The sequence below is a fragment of the Seriola aureovittata genome, chromosome 22, assembly GCF_021018895.1.
Source record: "Seriola aureovittata isolate HTS-2021-v1 ecotype China chromosome 22, ASM2101889v1, whole genome shotgun sequence".
In the NCBI taxonomy this organism is placed as follows: Eukaryota; Metazoa; Chordata; class Actinopteri; order Carangiformes; family Carangidae; genus Seriola; species Seriola aureovittata.
Genome location: NC_079385.1, coordinates 14808125 through 14831607, shown reverse-complemented (window position 1 = coordinate 14831607; position 23483 = coordinate 14808125). Strand labels below are relative to the sequence as shown.

The 23483-nt window shown below is 41.2% G+C and overlaps 1 protein-coding gene across 1 annotated transcript in view; it reads right to left on the bottom strand.

Annotated features, from left to right (window-relative positions):
• apaf1 (apoptotic peptidase activating factor 1) overlaps window positions 1-23483 on the bottom strand; it is a 41519-nt gene that overhangs the window by 12166 nt on the left and 5870 nt on the right. Inside the window, exons 11-26 of the mRNA XM_056368095.1 lie at window positions 23294-23407; window positions 22905-23089; window positions 22150-22276; window positions 21601-21726; window positions 21311-21451; window positions 21018-21143; window positions 20645-20791; window positions 19417-19545; window positions 19093-19218; window positions 18440-18559; window positions 18132-18257; window positions 12868-12993; window positions 10675-10806; window positions 10452-10577; window positions 8501-8626; window positions 6596-6742 (exon numbers count right to left, since the gene is read on the bottom strand). Of these exons, the coding sequence (XP_056224070.1) occupies window positions 6596-6742; window positions 8501-8626; window positions 10452-10577; window positions 10675-10806; window positions 12868-12993; window positions 18132-18257; window positions 18440-18559; window positions 19093-19218; window positions 19417-19545; window positions 20645-20791; window positions 21018-21143; window positions 21311-21451; window positions 21601-21726; window positions 22150-22276; window positions 22905-23089; window positions 23294-23407 (2124 nt within the window). The remainder of the gene's footprint in view (window positions 1-6595; window positions 6743-8500; window positions 8627-10451; window positions 10578-10674; window positions 10807-12867; window positions 12994-18131; window positions 18258-18439; window positions 18560-19092; window positions 19219-19416; window positions 19546-20644; window positions 20792-21017; window positions 21144-21310; window positions 21452-21600; window positions 21727-22149; window positions 22277-22904; window positions 23090-23293; window positions 23408-23483) is intronic.

Genomic DNA, 23483 nt, shown 5'->3' with positions numbered 1-23483 from the left:
GGACAGGTGAAGAAAATGACAGCAGAAGGAAAAAGAAAACAAATGAAGGTGTGAAACAGAGAGTTAACCGTGGAGGAAAACCCAGGAAAGGGAGGTCTGGTGGGAACTCAGAGGCACAGGATCGGGGAATGAAAGCGAGGGGAGTGTAAGAAGGTGAGATAAGGTGAAATTGTGTTTCTCTCTTTCTCCTCCATCACAGGCTCGGCTGATAAGTGATGTCTGACAACACTGGTGGCAGGGGAGAACTGTCATCTGAAACACTCCCATCCGTCTGGGGATGCACTGCGCGGAAGAGAATATGTGTTTGTGTGGGTACTACAAAATGTCAGTGTGTGAACCTGTGGGTGTGTAAATTAGTGTGAGTGCTACTGCCATTTGCCAATTAAGAGTTGTCATATCTCCCCTCGGTTACCGAATGTCTCAGGCTTCGAATTGGTTTTCTCTATTGTGTCTATATGCTGTATGACATCCTTCGGCTTTATGCTTCATTTCCTGTTTTAAATGGTTCTGTGATCGAGCCTTTACACTGATCAACTGCTGATGGCTGTAACTCTAACAGCAACAGCAATGCATAATCAAAATTGTAGTTCATTTTGTATCGTGCGTGCGCCCTCTCTTGTATGTTTTCTCTTTTGCACCCGGTTTAAAAAAGTGCACTATAAATACAGACTTACATACTCAGAGAACTGCAGTTATCTCAGTCGGGTAACTTTTATGTCTTCTGGATGGAGGCTGTGTGCATTGTACTGTTGAGAAGACGATCGGCTTGTCATAGCTTGGCGGGTCGTTCAGGTCCCGACTGACAATACAAATAGAGCAGACTGGAAAGAAAGCAACACATTTGACACGATGTTTGTGTTTTAACGCTTTGAAATGAAGTACGACGCTCCCCCTGGGGGTCACACCGTGGCATAAAGCAGTGATGTGGAAATCAGTTGCCGCATATTTCCACAAGAGTAAATATATATTTTCTCTACCATATGACCCTTGGGATGCTCATTCCAGTGGTATGACACAATTTTTTGCTGCAGTTGACTAAAATAAACAGCACAACTTGCAACCATACTGCATTTTCATACCAGGCACAATTAAATTAGCCACAGTATTCATGTGTGTAATAGTACTACAGATCTGAAAGAGGTTGACGCTCCAATTCAACTCAACCAAATCCAAATTTACACCTGAGAGCTGCCCATTACAAGCACTCTCGCTACTGAGCAGGAAAGTGGGGTTAACTAATCAAATCGGTGGTCTGTATTTAGTAGTGTTATTTTCTCTCACTCTTTAAAGGATTCCTCTCCTCAATCTTTAATTTGTAGTAACTCACTGGTAATGACCAGCAATATGATGGGTGCATCGGTGAGTCTGATCCCACTGAAAAAGGAGGATTAACAGATCAGAACAGATCTGCCATCCCTGCTGGTGAGATGGCACCTCAGTCTGGCTTTTGACAGCTGGCTTAGTAAAACAGACCTAGGAGATATTGATTACGGTTACATAAGGACGAGTCTCTCATGCCTCTGTTCAGTCAGTAAAGATGCTTTTGAATGTGAGAAACTGTTCATAAAGACAGACCTGTGTCAGTATTAATAGAGAGGAATTTCTTTCAGTGCTTTTGTTTTTTCATGACGGCTTGGTGTGAATTATTCTGGGCTGCTGGGTGTGTGTGTGTGTTCTTGCAGTCAGGATGAGCCTTTTCACACCTGCCGCCTCCCTCTTGGATCATGGCACTGTGACAGATCGACTCACTGGCATTTGATGAGTGTGTTTGTGTGTTCCTGTGTGGTGTGTGTGAGTCAAGGCCAGGTGTGAGACAGGTACAGCATTTCCTGGCAGGACCCGGAGCAGAAGGAAGGAGGACTGATGGGAATCAGTGTAGGATGTAACAGCCTCTTTCAGAGGGCTGGACGGCACCACTTCATCACACCCTGACAAATACTACACACAAAGACACACACACATCTACTCGCAAGCATGTATGCTTACCTAATGCACCAATACAAGCACTTCCGTTATGTTTTTATTATCTAAAGTGAAACATCGGTGATAAGGAGCGTAAGAAATGTTTAATTAAATGCTCTACACAGGTAACTACACACACCAGGGGATTGGACAAGAATATATACCCCCACACAATAGCCCGCTGCTTTTAATTACACTAACACCATCCACCCGACCATGCAGAGAGGGAGGGAGTTATAAAACGGGGAGGAAAAGAGAGAGGCAGAGACAAAGAAAAAAAAGCAGCCTGAGAGATGATGAAGGTAGAAGTACTGACAGAGATGTGTAAAAAACTACTGGGACGAAACAAGAACACATCATTCTTCACGGGGAGCCAAAGAGACAAATAGAAATGGGCAAACAATAAGGACTCCTCACGCTACAAGCTTCACGCTGCATCATATCAACTGATCGACTCAGTGAGAACCATGAGAGACATCACCCTCTGTCACTTCTCCTGCTCTTATCCGACCAATAACAACATCATCCTGTTTAGCAGCAACAGCAACACACTGAGTCATTGTGCACAAGGGCTTGTGATGTTCAGAGCGGCGCTCAGAGAGGATCTGATAGCTGGAAACTCTCCAGTGAATCACATCATGATAAGAAAAACATGCCTTCTCTGCTCCGTTCTGCTTATTTATATTTATTTTTTCCAGAAACTCTCTTCCAGGAGCCTTGTCAAAGAAACGATAGTCAGAGCAGAATCTTAACATATACTTTAGTTTTTGTTTCGTTTGTTTCAGTGGATCAAGATTATGATCAATGAAATTATCATAGTAGTAAATACACAAATATTGCTTAAAGGGGCTGTGTTTATGTTAACACATAATCCATATTAATCTTATCTTGCAGTATTTACAAATAGCCCCTAAAACGGATTTGCGACAGCCGTCAAATTCTGTTTGTTCTCCTGCACATGCAAAACAATTTACTGGAGCTTAGAGCTGCAGATTATTGTTTATTTGCTCTGTCTAATAAAGCTGGGCATGAATCCTGCATCACACATTACTAGAAAATATTAAACACAGTAACTCTCCGGCTATTTTAAACAATGAGAGATCACACGTAAAAACAAAGCCATTTCTAGAACAGTTAACATTTTAAAACAGTATTCGTTTTTTGTTGTTAGTTTCCATTGGGGGTCCAACTCCTGAGGGAAATATCAAATTCTTTAGCTGCTAAATGCCCCACAGTCTCCAACAGCTAGTTGCTAGCTTTGTCTCCGTCAGTCAATCCCAGTCAATTTCAGTGTGGTACAACTAGAACTTAGTAGAAGTTACTGCAAGTTGGGAGAAAATATTCTTTTTTACAGTACCAGTCAAAAGTCTGGACACACTTTCCCATCTCCCAAGTGTGTCCAGACTTTGTATGTCTTGGAAACAGAAGCACAACTATCTCAGGCCATGTGTTACATCAGTGTTTTTGTTCAGTAATTAGTCTGTGTGAAGTATGGTGTAGCCGTGACATGAATATGAAGACGATAGGAGCATTGTTCGTATAATAAACTTGCTATATTCTTGTTTATCTTTTATCTTCGTTTTCAACATGACCTGTTATTTTATCAAATTATGCGGTGGAAATAGGTTTTTAACCTCTTTCTAAAAAAAAAAGTTTGAACCACTCTGCAAAGCCACTGTTCAGAGCTTTTATGGTATTCCAGCCAAACTTCAATATCAGTCAGTCTACATCTATGATTCAAAGGCACATTTTACACAATCCCACTGATCCTCCATAATGAAATCTCTCCTTACAGCAGCTGAGGATAAATACAAACCAAATACCCTCATGAGGACGTTCAGATGATTGCCAAGCCTTTTTCCAAGACTGACAGAAAAATAATTACAACGTTCCATGAATTTTTTTTTTTTTTCGATTTCAGAAAATTATTTATTTTCCCACGCTGCTGTTCGTGGTTCATATTTATGTGGAAATGCCACTTCCTTTTCATTGTCATATCTAAAGCTTAGAAACATGGGAGAGCTGAGGTATGAGAGACCACAACCTACTTTCTAACAGGTCTGGTTAGAGGACTGTGTCTGAGCACAAATACCAGGTTTTATTTTCAAGAAATTTGGTAATTGTAAAAGTGGCGAGCATGGAGAAACGCCCTAGCAATAATCATTAAAACAGATAGACAGCTAGATTATTATCGTGCTTCCTCACTCTGCAGGCTATATTATCTGTCATAAGTGGTACACACTCTGTCATGGTAATTACTATGACAGACAGGCTGGCCTCTCATAGTTGTCCGGCCAACACAGAGTACAATTAATCAATCAAAGCTCCCGACTCGGGGGGTTCATCCTTTAAGACAGGCATAATAATCCATCACTGCTCCTCACATCCACGTGCTGATCCATCAAGTCAACATTGCTTTGCTGAGAAAGACAGTGAGGAAAAAAAAAAAAAAAAAAAGGTATATGAAATGGAGTAATGGAGTAATCTGGAAGCTGATTCCCACAGTAATTATGACTGTCATTGTAATGTAATGGAAAATGAAGCTGATGAGTTCTACAAAGTGCTTTAATCAGAGCAGGCGTGTATAGAAAGCTTACTAAAAAACAAATAGAAGACTATATTACAGGACTTCAAAGGCTGTTAACAGATTGGTTTCCAGTTCGGGCATAGTTTAAAGGCTAAAATAAATACAAATCTATTTTAAAGACTTTGAAAAAATGCACAGAAATGGAAGCAAATTGCAAAGAATCACAAAAGGTATTTATAATTTTACGCCAGAATCAACAATCGACTCTTATCTATTTACTGTGGACATATCTACATTGCTGAAAACTTCATAGTGAGAAGTGGTAGAGAACAGCACATCAACATTGTTGGGAGGTAGGGCTGGGTTAGCTAAAATTTGTACTGACAAAGTTTTATTTTTTATCAAATTTATTTATCAAATTTGATTGTCTATTGACAGTCTGGTATGGATTAAACATATCAGACACAACATGTTAATTAGGTGTATTCAGACATGGCGGCCAGGCAAGAAAACAAATAAATGTATTTCTAAAAATTTTCCTTTAAGCCTCAGGGAATCATTGATCTCAGCAGAAACATTGACTTCAATATTGCTATATAATTTTTATACATATTGATTTTTTTTGCCATATCACGAAGCCCAGATGATGTAAAATCCGGAATACAGCCAAAAATGGCCCCTATGATCTACATCCTCATAACTGGCTTGTTTGCTTCACATTGATTCCTGTATAACCGTACCCTCTTCTCTATTAGTAAAGCAGTGAATTCAAACCTCAAGTCTATATTCTCACGTATGATGTCTTGTTACTGTGTCTGGTGTTCTTTCAAGCACCTCGTCTTTCTATTTAACACATTTCTGAGTGCTTTAACTCTGCCCTTTACACTGCATGTTCTATGGAAAAAATGGTCTGGCAGCAGTTTTCTGAACATCTTCAGAACATCACCTTCTTCTATTGTAAAGAAGAAATGGTATTGAGTAAAAGAAGCACATTGGGGGTCTCATTCCCTTTGAGCTCATTTACAGGCTTTATGATCTTGTCAATAGAAATCTGCTGTAGATGAGAATATGATGCGTATTTGTCCATCTCTCTATAAAAAGCCTCAACATTAGGATCCTTCTACAGTAACATCTCTGCCGACCCACACAGGCAGGTATAAACAAAAGCGCACATGCGCATATTCACACACACAGCACAACCCCACACACAGTATCAGGAGTAATCTGAGAATATAGCCTCATCGATCAGAACTGCTCTCTCTTGAGGATTACATCATTGCCCAGCAAATAGCCAATCATAGCCAAGCTGAGACTGCCCGCTCTGTGACCCCATCTCCTGTAAAACTAAAGGCAATGAGAGTTACACACACACACACACACACACACACACACACAATTCCAGTCACGTCACAAGGAGGCATTGATATCTTTCTCCAGGGTATTGAGCGTTTTTATGTAAACCTGAACCACTGCGACAGTAACACTGGTGCATGTTGGGGGATTTTTTTGTATTGTTTCAACTGTGACGCAAACATCACTCAATCAATAACTCTCCCTCTCACATACACACGTATATACATTGTTTAAAACAGTAAAACGTATGGAAGGAATTATGCTAAAGCGCACTCGAGTTGGTGAATGGGCAAGGAGTGGTACATACTGCATTTTGGTACTAATTCATAGTAATGTATTAAGCAATGCATTATAAAAGAGTTATATATTAATAAGTAATTTTTAAACTCTACTGCCCCTTACGGAGTAAATAAATCACGACTGGAACTTCATTACTTAATGTATGTTCTGCCATTTATTATAAGAACCAGGTAAATAGAAAACAATGTTATTCTGTTTCCTTTGAAAAAAATACTATAGTGCATCCTTATGTCTAAGAAGGTCTAAATGAATACCATAAAAACCAAAACATCCCATGTTTTCCATCAGTACCCCTATGTCTCCTATAAAATAAACATTTTCCCTGTAAAACCTTTATAAAAAAGATGAGTTTAAGAACATAACATCAAACTGTGTCGTCTACTTCGCTGTAATCCCTCGTAACCAACACATTGTGGCGTTGGGTAATCATGTGATTCATATATGTTCTCATACCTTGATATAGCCGCCAGTAGAAACCAGAAGAGAGTTGTCTGGGGAGAAGTGCACGTCAGTCACCCAGCCTCCGTGGAGTGAGTCCATACCGTCTTTACCGTCTCGCGAACAAATCTTCAGCAAAGAGCCTTCACTGACACTCCAGAGCTGTAATAGACAGCCAAACGTTAAAAACCAACCATAAAGTAAATGCCACTGATAAACAATAAAGATGCCAGCTGTGTTGGCATTTACAGATTTGGCTGCTGGTGCCGTCGACAGACAAATATAAGTTTGTGTAAAATAAATTCCTGTCACCAGGTCGAATACTTTGGTTGATTTTTCAGCCACATCTTGTTGCCAACATCAGCAGATGGAGTTTGCTCGGTTGCCATTGAGATAGTGTGATTTTTATCACATGAACCAAGTATGAAATTTTAAGGGGACATTGTGACATCTTGTCTCTGTTCAAACATGGTCTCTTGTATCAGATGTGACTAGAATGCCACACTTAGGTCACGTGACAACAACTAAACCGTCTCCATGGCAACTGAACAAATGCCATTGGTTTATGAAATTCATGAGATGTGCTCCAGAAAGACACAAAGAGCTTGTGATAATATTTTGTCATGAAACTTATATTTCTTAAGTCAAGAAGGAAACTTCAAACTCAATACAACTGATATTGAGAAATTAATCTACACAAGAAAATTACCCATAATGCACCACATATATAATGAAACGATGGTTTGTGACTCTGCCAACACTGGTGCAGCACATCATGTCTATTGCAGCTGTTATGCAACTGTTCACATGCCATGCTGCCTTGACAATGACACATCACACACATACAGCTATATTCAACACTTGGCATGCTTTTGTGCTGAATGACTCAGATTTGTTTCCATAGAAACGGGTGAGATTTCAGTGTGGTTTATGTAATTGGATGTGATGGATTGGGCCATTCCTGGATAATGGAGCAGGTTCAGCTCAGAGGCCACCAGAGGGCATTAACCCTTTGTGGACTGATGTTGCGCCACCGTGTGATGCTTCAGGCTGAATGGCGTTGAATGACTTTTCCTCATCCCCCTCTCTACCTCTCACACAGTCTAACTTTTCATTTACTTTGTGTGTGTGTGTGTGTGTGTGTGTGTGTGTGTGTGTGTGTGTGTGTGTGTGTGTGTGTGTGTGTGTGTCTGTCTGTCTGTCTGTCTGTCTGTCTGTCTGTTTGTAGATGAACAGTGCCTATTCCAAAGCCTTGGGGATCCAATTTGGCAGCCTGAGTCCTCTCCTTCACCTCCCACTGTCAGAAATCTCCTCCTCTTCCTGCTCCCTTCATCCCAACTTGTCACATAACCTGTACCTCCTCCAGCTCCCACACCCCCTCCTGAGAAGGAGCCCTACCACCTTCCTTTCATCTCCACCCCTCCTCTGTACACTGCAGCAATCATGATGTATTAGTAAGCACTTTATCTAAATGAGCAATACGATGTAATTATGAGGTGATCTCTCAGAATAAATGGTGACTGCTGTAATTGCGTTTTTGTGTTTTGCACAACAAATTAGATGGTTTAAGGCACTGTCACACTTCTCATACTAGTAGCATAATATCATTTGGAGTAGTTGATGTGTGTATCTTGAGGCAGGAGGCTCAGTGAGAAGTCTTTCCTCACCTCTCATCTGTAGCCTCTTTTCTTTATTTCAAATTACCTCCATCAGTCCCTCCATTCTTCTCTTTGCTGCCTCATTTTCCTCATAATTCCCTAAAAACCCTCTCCATTCTACCTCTTTGCTTTTAGGCGGCACTTTGCTGAGGGTGCTTTCCAACAGTAAAACAAGCCTAATGAGCTTAAATTCCTAGATCAGCAACCAATAGTAAGAAATAAAAAGGTAAAGTTAAATGGCTGAATTGCTTTGAACACACACCCTGATCTCTCCGTTGTCATCTCCGGTTGCGAGGCGTCGGCTGTCCCAGGAGAATCGGCAGCTTCGGACACAATCTTGATGGCCGCTCAGTGTGTGGACGCACTGCCAGGACTCATAGTGCCACAACTAAGAGCACAAAGTCATGCATAAAGAAGACAGGAAAGCAGAAAGAATCAGTATATACAATAATAAAATATAAAATAAATAATGTACAATAATTTTGCATGATGTACGAATTCTGACACAGTTATTGCAGAAAATCTGCATGTACTGGATATGTTTAATTCATTTTTACACTACATTAGAACTGAAATGAGTGACTGACCCCAAGAGAAACCTATTCAGAAGAATACTAAGCTACCCGTTTCTGTAACACAGGGCAGCTAGATGGGATGAACTCTCCTTGGACAGACTGTGATGTATGAGGACAAATACAGAGCTAATGTTGTTACAGCACAACATAAAAATGATGAAACTGTTAATGAGTGCTCTCTCACTCTGCTGTTTTCTTCCTCTAACTTTTTTCCCTTTTTCCCTGTCCTCCCATCTCTAGCTCTCGTTCGTTGTTCTCTTCCTTCCTTTCTTTTCCCATCCTAGTCTTTCCCTCTGTGTTTCTTCCTTACCCCGGTTGCATCCTGTGCCGCACAGAAAATAACACAGCTCATAATTAGACACTTCATTTGGCAGCCGGCTAAGTATGTCTGCACACAAAGTCCCATTCATCTGAAGGTCAGCAGTAAAAGAAAGAAAAAGAGAGAAAAAAAAGAGGACAGAGAGAGATAGAGGAAAAGGAATGAGCAGAATAGAATACCCTCCCTGCTTCTGTGGTGCTCAACAAAGACACTCACGACTGAGCCTTTCATTTGACCTCTATATAAATGGAGACCGGAGACTTTGGTGTTTGTGTGTGTTTTGAGCTACCAAAGCCCCTACTCGGTCTGGAGAGCAAGGACTATGTGACTGGCTGCTAACCAGCCTCACAACACTCACACACACCTCAATTATCATCTTTGCCAAATCCATAAAACACACATTCTCTCTCACTACCCTCCACTGACAGAAGCCATGTTGGCTGGCGACCCAGTGGCTGTTCTCTACAGTAAGTATCGACCAAATCCAGATTCCCGTGTGAAACTTGGTGGCAGTGGCTCTAGATCAACTGCTTTAACAAACCCCTGAGAGAGCGACTTTGCATCGTTTCTTATGCTGGACACTCAGAAACACCAGTTGTCATAGGTGGTTGAATACTGGATGGGGAAGTATAAATTCAACACTGAACCCACAATCACTTATGATCCAAGAAAATGAATGACAGTGAAAAGAAGCCAGTGTCAAAGAGCATACAGTCTCAGTGCAGTTCAGCTTGTACCATGCGGCGTGGTTCACTTTTCTGTGGATGATGAGTAGGAAAAGCAATGATTTAAGAGCTGCTTGCGGAAAACCGCATCCCGGGACTCCTGAGTCAGTGAAAGTCAGGCCAAAGTCAGGCCAAAGTCAAGCGCAGTGGTGTTGGTAAACGGCAGCCTGGCAAAAACTACATCCAGACAGGGAGGTGGGTCGGCTGCGAGTCAGCCTGCCTGTCAGACTGTTGGTTCAGCAGGTCCATGGGCTGCCATTTAATCAGACTAAATGTGGGCGTAGGACAGGCTGACCTGCGGCTAACTCACCAGGCCTGAGGCCAGCTGCTGCACGCTAATCTCTGAGGTACTGCGCCTCCCTTGTGGGTAAACTTTTAGCCTCAGATATCACTCGCAGCAATGCATCCATGTGTATGTGCTGTAAGTAATAAGTTTGGAGGGAAGTTAGAGGGAAGATGCCAATGTGTAATAGGTCAAGTTGTTACTGGCAGCTCAAACAGATATGTCTCATCCCATGAGTATGACTTTGAGTGTGAGTGTGTGTGTGTGTGTGTGTGTGTGTGTTTGTGTGTGTGTGTGTGTGTGTGTTGAACCTTAGCAGTCTTGTCAGCAGAGGTAGTCGCGAAGAAGCATCCGTCTGGTGAGACATGACAGGACAGAATGGCTCCCTGATGAGCCTCGATGTCCTGTAGCTTCTCTCCACTTTCTGCATCCCACACCTTATGGTGAGCAGGGAAATGAAGAGAGATATTATTCAATATTTAATTTCACACCACTGTCAACTGTGTTTTCAGTGGATATGTGTCTGAGCTTCACCTTGACAGTCCCGTCGAAGGACCAGGACAGGAGTCTTGTGTCGGATGGTGAGCTGGAGAGCAGGGAGAAGCATCTGACCTGCTCTTTGTGACCTTGAAGCGCTCTAACCTCCCCAGACTGCCACCTCCACACCTACAGGGAGCAGGAGAGAGACACAGAGGAACGAGGAATCTTTTAGCCACTGACGCTTTTCACAGCATCCACATTTATGGAATTATAAACTTTGACATGAGTTCCAGATAAGTCCAGAAGTGCGTTGCATTATTTCCATAAACATGCAGTAAACATGCAGACTGTCTTGGGGAAATAACCCACAATTTGTAGCATCCTAATCCATCTGTTTAGATGACATGTAATATCTGTGCTGTCTGTTCCTTATACAGCATTTTGAGCCTGTGCTTCCATCCTCTTTTATTCACTTGCATATAACGTGTGTGACATCAGCTAAAGTCTGCGAGGGTTCAGCGCTTAGAATCTAGTGTGGACTTCTCTGTTCATTCAGTAATAGAGGATCACAAATTTCTTTCGTGTATCAAGTTTGAGAAGCTGAAGAATCTCTCATTTTAGGATCAAAGGCTTTTTAAAATCAACTTTGTAGGGGGAGATATATGATTAGGTTTGGTTTCTCAGCAGGGGTGTTGAACGAAAATAATAATGTTCACTTTGACTGTGTGTGATGATACCTTTGCATTTGCTAGAGATTTGTCTAACACAAATTTCAACCTGCGTTTTGTTCGTGTTTCTCAAATCTCTAAGACGTGAGTAGGTGAGTTAGAATGGACATAATTCTCCTTTAAGTGCCAAATATAACTCATGTGGATACAACAAGCAAAGGTTTTCATTGAAACAAAACATAAAAAAAAAACCAACCAAGTAAAGAAACAATAGGCCTTTTCTTGTGTACAAGAATGTAGTAGCCATGTAGCATCAGCTAATCACGTGACAGAGAGAAATGGATGCTGCAGTGCAGTCTCACATATCCAGTATGTAATACTTATGTGAGCTTCTGAGTGAGTGAGTGAGTGAGTGAGTGACACTGCTAATGGTACAGGAGAACACAGTATTACATGTTGCTCTTTTCAGTTTTTTGCTTCTCCATCTTCTTGGTGTCTTAGATGTACTGAGTTTATGCTAATATTCATCTGTGAAATTAAACTCTGGACCTGCGCATCTGTCTGTTTTATGCCAGTGAGCAGGCAGGGAAATGAGTAGAGAGAGGAGTTCAATTGAGCTCAAACACTGCAGGACAGAAAGAATCACCCACACCATCTTATCATGCCCTTGCGCACAACGTTGCACCTTTTCTTCTTCTGAATAGAATCTGTCATGGGTGCAAAGGTTACAATCCATCACCATTGAACATCAATGCCATTAGATTTCCTTACATTCACTCTGCACCTGCATTAACATCTAAATACACACTTCCATCTCCTAGCAAGCACATGTCAAACAGCATGCATTTCAAAAGCTTCTGAATAAGCAGCGGACGGTCCGAGAAAAGTGATGGTGTAGGCAGCTGCAGCATGAATACAGAACAAGGTGCTGCGCTGTCGGAGAGTGGAGGAAGTGCTGCAGTGGACAGGGCTGTCGGCAAAAGAAAAAGATCAAGAAGGAGGAGGAGGAGGAGATGAGAGGGGAGGAGAGGAAAGGGGAAATGAGCAACAGAGCATGAACGCTGGGGTTGACGGAGCGTAACGGCCTGAAATACACACACATACTCGCACACAAACAGAGAGAGTTGCACACGCTCAACACAAGAGCAGGAGGGAGATAAAGAGCTATCGAGAGCGGCACAGCCGAAAGGGAAGGGAAGGCAAGAGGAAGGAGAGGAGAAGAAAGAGGGGGATGAAGAATGGAAAGGTGAACAGGCAGAAAAAGAGGCTGGTAGAGTGTAACAGGTAGAGGAAGGTGAAAACACCACTGAGACCTGAAATACTGTAAGGATGAGCGATTTAGCAGAGCAGGCAGTTTTACTCAAGGTGAGGGATGGGGATGGGGGAGAAGAATAATTGATAGCAGAGAAGAAAAATGGGAAGCAGGTTGGAGGAGGAGGAGGTGGAAGAACGCGCCATGAATTAGTCAAGAAAAGATGGTGAGGATGAGGTAGAAAGTGATGAATGGGTGAAGCACAAACAGGAAAACCAAGCAGAAAGACACAGAAAGGATGAACAGAAGAAGGGCGGAGCTGCACACCCTGATGGTGGTGTCTTCGGAGGATGTGATGAGTGTTTGGCCGTTCTGGCTGAACTGGCAGTGCAGCACCGTCTTGGTGTGTCCCAGCAGAGTGGCCAGAAGCTTCCCAGAGGGCACCTCCAACACCTGGACAGAAGAAACAAAGAAAATTAGCACCACAAATGAACAGCGAGGGCTATGTCTCGAGTGCACTTATAAGAAAAGTAAAGCCAGTGGTTGGTCAAAAAAAGAGCTCCACTGTGAGTCACATAAGGTTCACCCCCGGTGTCTAGAACATCTATACAAACCTCAAATGATAGCTGAGTTTGCCAAGATATAATCAGGGAGGAAAACTGTCTCAGACAGTCTCCTAACAAATCCTAACAAAAAGTCACATTTTGAGGGAGTGCTAGAGGAGGAGAGAGGTGAAGTGCCGCTGCTGGCTTGATAGTGATAAGCACATCAAAAAAGAAAGTGGAGTTGGGGGTAAAGTCTGAGCTTTGAGCATGACCGTTCAGTGCGGTCAAGGCGGCAGAGGGCTGCCGGGGGTCTGACAGCCCTGCAGACATTACTGGGGGAGTTAGAGAACAAAACAACTTTGATGCTCAAAAGATCCAGCTCAAAGAAGAAAGAAAAATGTCATCATATGTTCTCACTTGGGATTGCTGCTTCTGCATAAAACCCTGTTATAATAAGCCCTTGAGATGAAACTTTCACAGACTATGTAATGCTGGTTTCGAGAGAGATGGAAGTTTTTGTGACACCCTCACAAAGGATAACGCTACGGTCCAGGGACCTCCAGTCCTGGAAGTCCTACACGGGGTTCCAGGGAGGACTCCAGGGAGCTTCTAGCCAGTGGCAGCAAAGAAGACAATGACAGTCTGTGTGTCGGTCCAATACTTTGGTCCAGACTGAAAAATCTTGACAACTATTCAATGCAAATTTTGAACAGTCATTCATGGTCTCCAGAGGATGACTCCTAATGACTTGAAGACTTCCTCTAGAGCCACTCTCTAGTGAAATGTCTTTATAACTGTTGGATGAATTTCCATTAACTTTGGTTCTGGACATTCATATCTAATTGGTTATTTTTCAACTTTTAATCTAGTGCCAAAATGTTATTTTGTCTAATACTTCAGTTTATGACCAAATACCTGCTAAAGTAATGATACTCCCATCAGCGTACTGCATGGTTAGTTCTAATTAGCAAATGTTTGCATGCTAACACACTGAACTCAGATGGGAAATTTAGCAACATTATATTTGCTATTCATCAGCATGTTCCTATTTTCATTCTCAGTGCCATTGTTCTGATGCTGATGTTAGTATGAGCTCAAAGAGTTGTTAACATAGCTGTAGACTGTTAGTCTTGTTAATACGTTTACTAATCACCAACATCAATAAAATACTACATTAGGACAAACACCTTTACTGATGATATATGCTATGATAGCACTGATTACAGTCTAATATAATCTATATTTGTTTGTGGCTTTCTTGTAGCCACTGGGCTTTTTTATACAGAGTTGAATAACAGAAGTTTGTTTTATCACCAAAAAGAACTCATTCTACTTATCAAAGACAAAGACAAATAAGGCTAATTAAAGTATTATGAGGTGAAAAATGTAGATTACAGCTGCAATTATAAAATCTACTGTGGCCTCTGTTCTTCATTAACTGTCTCGACCTTCTGACAGATTTATCCAGTGATTTAAAAAAAAAAAAAGCTTTACTTCTGTTGGGTCTCCAACTTTACAAACTTCATAAACAATAAATGACTGAAAAACATACAAAAACCATAATTGCAGAGGAACAAATAAAACTAAATGTAGTATGTAACATTATCTTCCGGCCAGCAAAAGCACCTGTAGTTTAGAAAATGTAAAAGACATGCCTGTGACGCTTGGGATTTTACCAGGCGCTAAAATATTTACATCTCAGAGGACAGGGTTGAAATGTCTGAGCAGAACAAGCCGTGGGGCACGCCAACCATGTTTGCCAAGCTCTAAGCACTGAGCCGCAAGTTTTAAAGCCAGCGAGAGAACGCTTTGGCAAGCTTTATACACGCAGCTCAAGGATTTCTGGGATGGTGCAGTGAGGAAAATGCCTGAGGGTATTAGGAAAAAAAAACAAAAAACAAATCTAAAAGCAGGCTAATGTAAAGAAAAATACACGGATAAAAGTGGTGTAGGAATGAGATGGCCAGTGTTGAGGCCGGTCCCGCATGATGAGACGACACATACAGCAATGACAATAATCTGCCTATTCTTTAATTAGTTTTAAAACGCCTAAGTAATTACACAGCCAAAATAACACACACACAAACAGCACTTAGTGATTCTTGAACACTCTGAAGCACAAACACATGCACCCAGATATTACACTTTCCCTGCCATACCTGAACGCAGCCTGTGCTCAACCCTACAGCCAGAACCAACCCCCTGTAGGAGGTCAACAGTCGTCGGATCCTGCAGCCAACCGTCCTCACTATCTGACTAGCTGTCAGCCCTGCTGCCTGGCACAGGACACAAACATGCACACACTCACAAGTGCATACTTTCACAATCATAAAGAAACACACGGTGACTTTCTGTTTTCTCCTGCACATCTGTCATAAAGACATTAATGTTCACATCAGCAGAATAATGCTGGTATTTCAGACTGACTGGCACTAGGAGCTGTGAGTGAGTCCTGCACTGAAGCTGGCGAGTTATTGCTAATTTTTCCTCCAGTAAACTGGTTGTAAATAAGACCAGATGAGTGAAGAGTAAATGAATGCCTTGCACTGCAGCATCAGCAGCACCAGGAACCCCTCCAGCTGGCACCACGGCTCCCTCTGGTGTCAGCTCAGGAGACTAAAACCACGTAAAGTGTGTCTAAATCTGTTGTTAGAGGTAACCGATAAAGTAAAACGCACCAAATTTAATGTTCAGTGTGCAGTCTGACTGAAAGGAATTCTCGGCTGATCAACATATATATACTACAAGAATTACAAATTTAGATGTCTCAAAAAGGATGTCAATAAATGCACAACTATTTCTGCAATCTTGGTATCACAATAATAAAATGCAACAAAAGTAAAATGGCGGTGGTTGGAGAAACCTTTACCATCAGGTGATTCTTTTACAAATCTACTATGTTCTCACAAACAAACTGAGACACTGCATATTGTCAGCAGTAATCTTATCTGATTGTCAGAAGGTAATCCTAACACATCACTGGATATCATGTGACTGATACTAATGATAATATAATACCTGAGTTCAGGATAATTTTTGATACCTTACTTTAAGAAATATAAACATGTTTTTCTACAAATCCCCCTTTTTCATTCGACAAAAAGAAGCCTAAGCTGTCAAATGTTGTCTCAACACAGATTTCTGTAACTGATCATCAATAGGAAAAGACACATTTCTGTTGCACTGGTCACCTCATTTGTCTGAACAGAAAACACGGCTGCAGCACTTTGGCACAAAAGAGTGTAACTCAACTGCAAATATGAAAGGTTGCTTTTCATTTACTCCTAGGTTTAAAAACTCGGATCACTAATCATCTGTGCTCCTTTAAGTCCTTGTGTGCAATAACACTTCCCTCTCAAATGTATGGGTCCAGGAGACAAGAGGAGGGATAGATGATGTGCCAGAGATGAGTTGTAATTAAAATCATTAACCCTGTATTCATTAAGACTGCAGACCCTTTTAATTAATTAGAGTTGCTCTCTGCTGGCCTGGCCACAGTACAGATGTGTCAGGGGACTGCGAGTGGGTAAGTGTTTTTGTTTTAATTTAGGACGGGAACTTTCAGGGATGTCCTCTACCATTGTGCATTACATGCAATAGACACATACATTCACAAACACACACCTGCCACAAAACAGATCAGGGCCATATTCTCTGCCTGCAAACAACAATTTATCACCAAGACAAAGAGCAGTGGAACACGGAGAGCAGGGGGATAGACAGAACAAAAGGAGGAAGAAAGACGAACAAAACAAAAGAGAGAATTAAAGAAAGAGAAGCGACAGAGACATGAAATATAAAAATAGAGAACAGGAGTGAATAGAGTTGAGAATACAAAAAGAGAAGTGTGTACAGAGAGAGAGAGAGGGCGAGATGAAAGAGGTGTGTGGAGCTGACCTGATGTACAGCTGACAGGACAGATAAAACAGGGTGACAGTGTGAATGTCAGATCCCATGACTCGACATGCCCTACAGCAACGTGGACTGGAGATTTACACAGACGTAAACGCACACCTGCTGTCCATGCTACTCACACACACATACAAACAAACGCACACAAACCCCCAAACTCTCACACACACACACACACACACACACACACACACACACACACACACACACACACACACACACACCACACACACACACACACCACACACACACAACAAAGTGAGACTTTACAGCCTTGTTTAGATTTTAGAAATGTAGTTGTTTGATTATGAATTTCATTTTATAGTTGTGTCAGGGTGCACTGGTAGGAATGAGGATATATTGTAGTTTTTATTTTCTGGAAATTTGCAGCAAAGATGTGAGAATTCATGGTCAGAATAATATTGATTTCATTAAAAAGACCCCAGGAAGAAACCACAACTTGTCGGGTTCAGTTTTCTAATTTTTCTCAGTTTTTGTTCAGATTAAGTAACAATATATAACATGTAATTAGTATCTTTAAAAGTGCTGGTAGGGAAATGTATGCCAAGCAAATCGTCTCCTGGCAGATTCATATTTAATGGACAGATATGAAAGTGGTATCGCTCTTCTCATCTAACTCACACAAGAAAGCAACCAGCATATTTCAGTGTCAAACTATTCCTTAACACAGATAAATCCCAGTGAAGACAGACTGACTTGTATAATTCTCCCACTTATTGAAAAAATGTGAGTATATTTGACAGTGGAATGAATTAGGGCTGCAACTAAAGATTAATTTCATTTTTCTGATTGTTTGTTTAGTCTGCCCTAATTGCCTGTCACAATTTATAATTGAGACATTGAGAACAATGTGAAGTGTTTGTTTTCTTTCACCAACAGTCCAAAACCAAAAGATATTACATTCTCAATTAGACAGAATTAAATTCTCATTTTTCAGAAGCTGGAGAAGCATTTTTCCTTTTCCATCATCAAAGTAGTTTCTCTTCTATTGTTTGATTAATGCATTAAATGACTAATCCTGACATGTTTAAATAATGTGTTTACTGCCGTGTCACAGACAGACTGACAAACGAGGAAACACATATAAATTATACTTCAACGTGTGTTTTCTACCTGTACAGTGCCGTCTTCTTGGCCCAGAGCCACTGCAGGAGGCTGCCTGCACATACAGGTACACCGAATCCTAGAAGACTTCTCTTCTGACTGGAACAACACGGATCCCGTCTTGCCATCACGCACCTGACACACACACATGCGCACACGCTCTGTTTATATGACAACCTGATGCGGGCATAGTACAGTCATACTTGTCTGCACTTGATCTAACACTCAAAGAAACATCCCAGCTTCACATTCCTGTTTCAACTAGCCAACTGCCTTTTACTTATTCATTCAAACCCTCTATTTTCCCAGCGGCTCACCTGCAGTCTATTGCAGTTGTCTGCAGCAGATACAATGATCTCTTCATCAGTGAAGAGAACGGCGGAGTCTCTCTTCAGGCAGACGGCTGAGGACGTGTGAACCTTCTTAGTTTCCCATAACTGCAAAACAAGAAACACAAAACATGTTAAGTTTGAGTCAGATTTACTTTGGACTTCCAGTGAAAGAGCAAAAAACAACATTGCGTTTCACTACTCTAGCTTTTTATTTACATTGTTAAGGCCAGTGTATTTACCACCCTGATATAAAAACAGTAACTGTAAAGGCCATAAAATAATCTTAACAGGCTAAACGGTTTCATTGTTTTTGCCATTGTAAATGACCTTGTTTTCAGGCTGTTTATGGTACATATTGCTTTGTTCAAGGGAGCAATGAGTCAGGACAAATCAGTTAACTATTCATGTTTATATAACCACAGTTACAGCAAAAACAGCCTGAAGCAAGTCAATTCAAGTTTTTCAGTTTTCTTTCATAACACATCATACAGTAGCTGTTTGTTCTTTAATTACAGTATAGCCTCAGTGTTAGCAAGACTTTGATTTTACTGTCACAAGAGGTAATTAGAAGAATAATGACGGTACCTTTGCAGGTTTACATACTAATGTCGCTATATACGGCACACACACAGTCTTACCCTGACAGTCTGGTCGTCAGAGCAGGAGAGCAGCTGCGAGCCGTCAGGAGAGAACTGAACACGATGGACCCAACTTAGGTGCCCACTGCAATCAGCCATCTTTTTATTAGCCTCCAGGTCCCACAGCTAGAAGACACACACACACACACACACACACACACAGACACACAGACACACAGACACACAGACACACAGACACACAGACACACAGACACACAGACACTTAGTCTGATGTCGGACTTAAAGGGTCAAAGCAACAGATCCAGTCTGCACTGCATGTACTGTGTGTGATTGTGTGTGTGTGTGTCAGAGAATATGTTATACCTCCACAGCGTAGTTAGAGAATGCAATGGCCAGCAGATTACTGGTAGGACAGGCGTGACAATATTGCACCGTGCTCAGGCGATTCGTTCTGATCTCCAACAACATGTCCGACGTCTCCACGTCAAACACCTGAGAAACAGACAGACAACAAATCAGTGTGTACTCTGCCTTTGTACTAAGTCATAATGTATTTAGAAATCTGCCAGAACTGTACATGCAACACAATATCCTTTTAAATAAAAAACTTCTGTACAATCCCAACACTGCTAACAATAACTGAAGATCTGTTATTTCAGACAATTAATTTGTATTCACCCACCTTTTAATATAATAAAAAGATATGCTATATGTTATTTTATATTAATTGTATTATTATTGACACCAAAATATTTGTTTGTTAACCAATATAACACCAAAATACCTTTTCAATAAAGACACCTTGAATTTGGTTATTCAGTTGTGACCAACATATGTACTGAATGGGACATTCAACTTGTCACTGTTCTCTGGTGGAAAAACTATGTAACAGAGACAGTGCATCTAAATTACCTCGAACATATCTTTGGCAAATTTGTCCTACAATTGATATATTCTGATACCAATATGTCTGTAATAAGATAAGATCAGTAGATAATATCTAGTATATAAATGTGTTGGTAGGCTCTACAAGATATCCACATAAATTCTTTATGTATTGGAATATGAAGAAATGTATCATCTTGTGCCTGAGCATTAAAACCTGCAGCAAACTTGCATCATTAAAGTCTCTTTTCCTGTCCTTAAAGCCAGAGAAACAAGCTCAGACTTCCCTGCAGTGTTTGGGTTGTTTGCCAGAAAGTGAACAAATGAAGACGTAGAGGACACAGACAGACTGATTACAGGACAAGACTGACTGATTTTGGAGAGCTCAGGAGAGGAGGGGGTGCTCACATTTACAACCAGGACACACACTCTTTAGACTTTCTAGAAGACAAACTGACAAACAGCTTGTCGTTCCTGTGTCCTTCAATGAAATGGCGCACTGACAACGAGGACAGGGAGGATGAAAATGAACCATGTGGTACCAGATTTTGATCTGTACAGCTGAGATGTGTACGACAAGACAGATCCACATCTGTCATCACCGTGCACAGAACAACACACTACAGCAAACAATATCACGCGCCCCTTCTCATTAAAACATGAATATACGCTTTCAAACAAAACGTTCACGTTCGTAAACGCTCACCAAAACAGCGTTCCTGGCAGCACATATAATGTGTTTGCCGTCAGCAGTCCAGGTGCTGCACTTGACGAAAACCTCTTCATCGCTCTCTGTGAACATGCTGCTCACATTGATTGTCTTCCACTCATTGCCAGATGACGCCTGAAACAGCTGCAAACGCACAACAACAAAAAGAGGTTTGAGCATGTCAGCACAGAATAAGACCTAAAAGTGCTGTAGCTTCATGGCATATGTTTTTCACAAATTTCACAAAATTTAAATACAAATAACAATAAATGTGGCACAGTGCATCAAACTCTTATAAATAGTGAGCAGTTTAAAGGACACTGCCTTAGAAAAACGCAGCTTTACAAGTATCTAGTTTAATGACTCTCACCTTAACAGTGCCATCGTTGGAGGAAGTGGACACATATGTGTCATCAGGGGAGAAACAACAATGGTTGACTGGCTCAAAGTGGCCAAACATGGTGTTCTGGCAGGTTGGCTTGTTGAGGTTCCACACCTACAGAAACAGAGAAATACAAAGAGAAAGAGAGAGAATGGAAAAAAATACATAAAAAGAGGGAGGCAGACTACACAAGGAGGGAAGGTAATAATAAGGTAATAATATACATTTAAATAAGTCACAAGAACGTCAGGAATGTATGTATGTAACTCAGATTCACACACCTTGACATTCATGACCTTGTCGTTGGAGCAGGTGGCCAGGAGGACTTTTCGTCTTGTGTTTGTAAACTGACAGTGGTTGACCTGCTCTTCATGCTCCTCGGCAAACACCCGCAGCAGCATGGCGCGCTCCACATTCCACACCTTTGAGACACAGTTTCAAGAATTTTAGGACAAAACAACAGAAAAATTCCTTTTTTTATTTCATTATAACATTAGTATGCATTTTATTTGCCAGTTTGTTGTTGTAATCAAGTTGATTATAATGGACAATTGGACCGTTATCAGCTTACCTTTACTTTCCTGTCACTAGAGCAGGTTGCTAGGAGACGGTCATCGGGGGAGAAGGCACAGCAGAGAACCTCATCGTCGTGGGCCTGGATCTCTGTGAGTTTCTCTCCTGAGGTGCTTTTAAACACCTGAGCACAAAGGTACAATTGCAGCAGTTACATGACAATACCGACATGCAGTAAAAATACTGAATTACTCAACAGCGACCACAACTAGTTTGAGATGACGATTTTACAATGATTATAAATTTTATTTATGTTATTACTTTTGTATTATTCTTTGTTCTTTCCCAGGACCAGATAAATACGTAAAGCCCCTTAGTTTTGCAAAGAGCATTCTGACAACAGTGCTGCATTTTATTTTAAATAAACAGACTTCTGGCCTTCTCGCTCTTCATATTTTCCAGTATTTTGTCTCCATGGAAACTATTTGCCCTTCACAATTTTACACACACACACACACACACACACACACACACACACACACACACACACACACACACACACACACACACACACACACACACACACTCAACACTTCTGCTTTAATACCTTGAGTGTCTTGCTGGCTCCACAGGTGGCGATCTTGGCTCCATCGTGGGAGAAGCAGGCAGAGTAGATAGGGCCCTGGTGGGGGTGGATCACTAGACGAGACAGACTCTCTACACTGCTCTTATTCCTGGACAAAAAAACACACACACAAAGAACAGTCCACACTCAGATACACAGCCTGTGATCTCCAGCAAACAAGAGCTACCAATAAGGATAAAATATTCTGCTTGTCAGTTTACTAGAAGTATGTTGCAGCAGATGAATCAAAACCAAATATAAGACTGACTATCTGAATACATTTGTCTCACGTCACTTTAAATGAGTGAGTTGATGCTATTGGATCATTCCATTTCAGATGCACTGAAGAATAATGAATGTTTCACACAATAACTGCAGGTTTATCAAGTGAAAAAATGCAACTAATTATTGCTTTATCTCAATATGTATAAATGCAGAAATCTTCTGCTTAGCGAAGTAATAACTGTTTTTATTATCATCATTATTATTATTATTATTATTATCAACAATGATCTAATAGACACATGAATTTCCCCAAGGGCATAAATAAAGTATCTATCTATCCATCTATCTATCTATCTTCTTAACTGTGCACACAGATTGCAGCAAACCGAGTGAATTTTAACATAACTCATCCATAGATGCACAACAAGGTCAACGCTTGACTTGAATTTAACTTCATTATTTGAAGATTCACACATAAAACACTATATGAAATAGTTTGCTTGCTTGCGTACAGCCAGTCAAAGTAGAGTTTCCCTGTGCTGGCGCCGTCCTGTGCCTGCTGCAGAGCCTGTCTGTAGACCTCAGAGGTTTGTGGCTGAGACAGAGCTAGCTGCACCACGTCAGGGAAAGGACGCTGCTCCAGCTGGTGGCCGTTCAGAGACAGAAACTCCTGGAACTGACTGCGCACTTCACTGTTCTGGGAGGACAGGAAAAACAAGTACACATCAGTCCACTGAAGGCTATAGGGCATGTTAAAGGAAAACTACACAAGACTTGTTCAGTGTAATTAGGGCAACTATTCTTCACTAAGGACTCAACAGAAGTTTAATCTCTGAATAATTACACATAATTTTGTGTAATGATAATGTTTAATGCTATTTCTGTATTGTTATCTGCTCACCTCTTTGTCCAGAATTGGTCCATACTCCACATAGTCATTGATGAGGTGAGCTGGACCCATTATCTGGGACTTGATGCTGACCCAGTCCAGTGAAAACATGAGGGAGTAGAGCTCCTAGACAGAAAGAACAAGACATGAGTGACAGTCATGGTGAGAAAAAGCGAGGAAATAACACCCTGTTGTCAGTTTT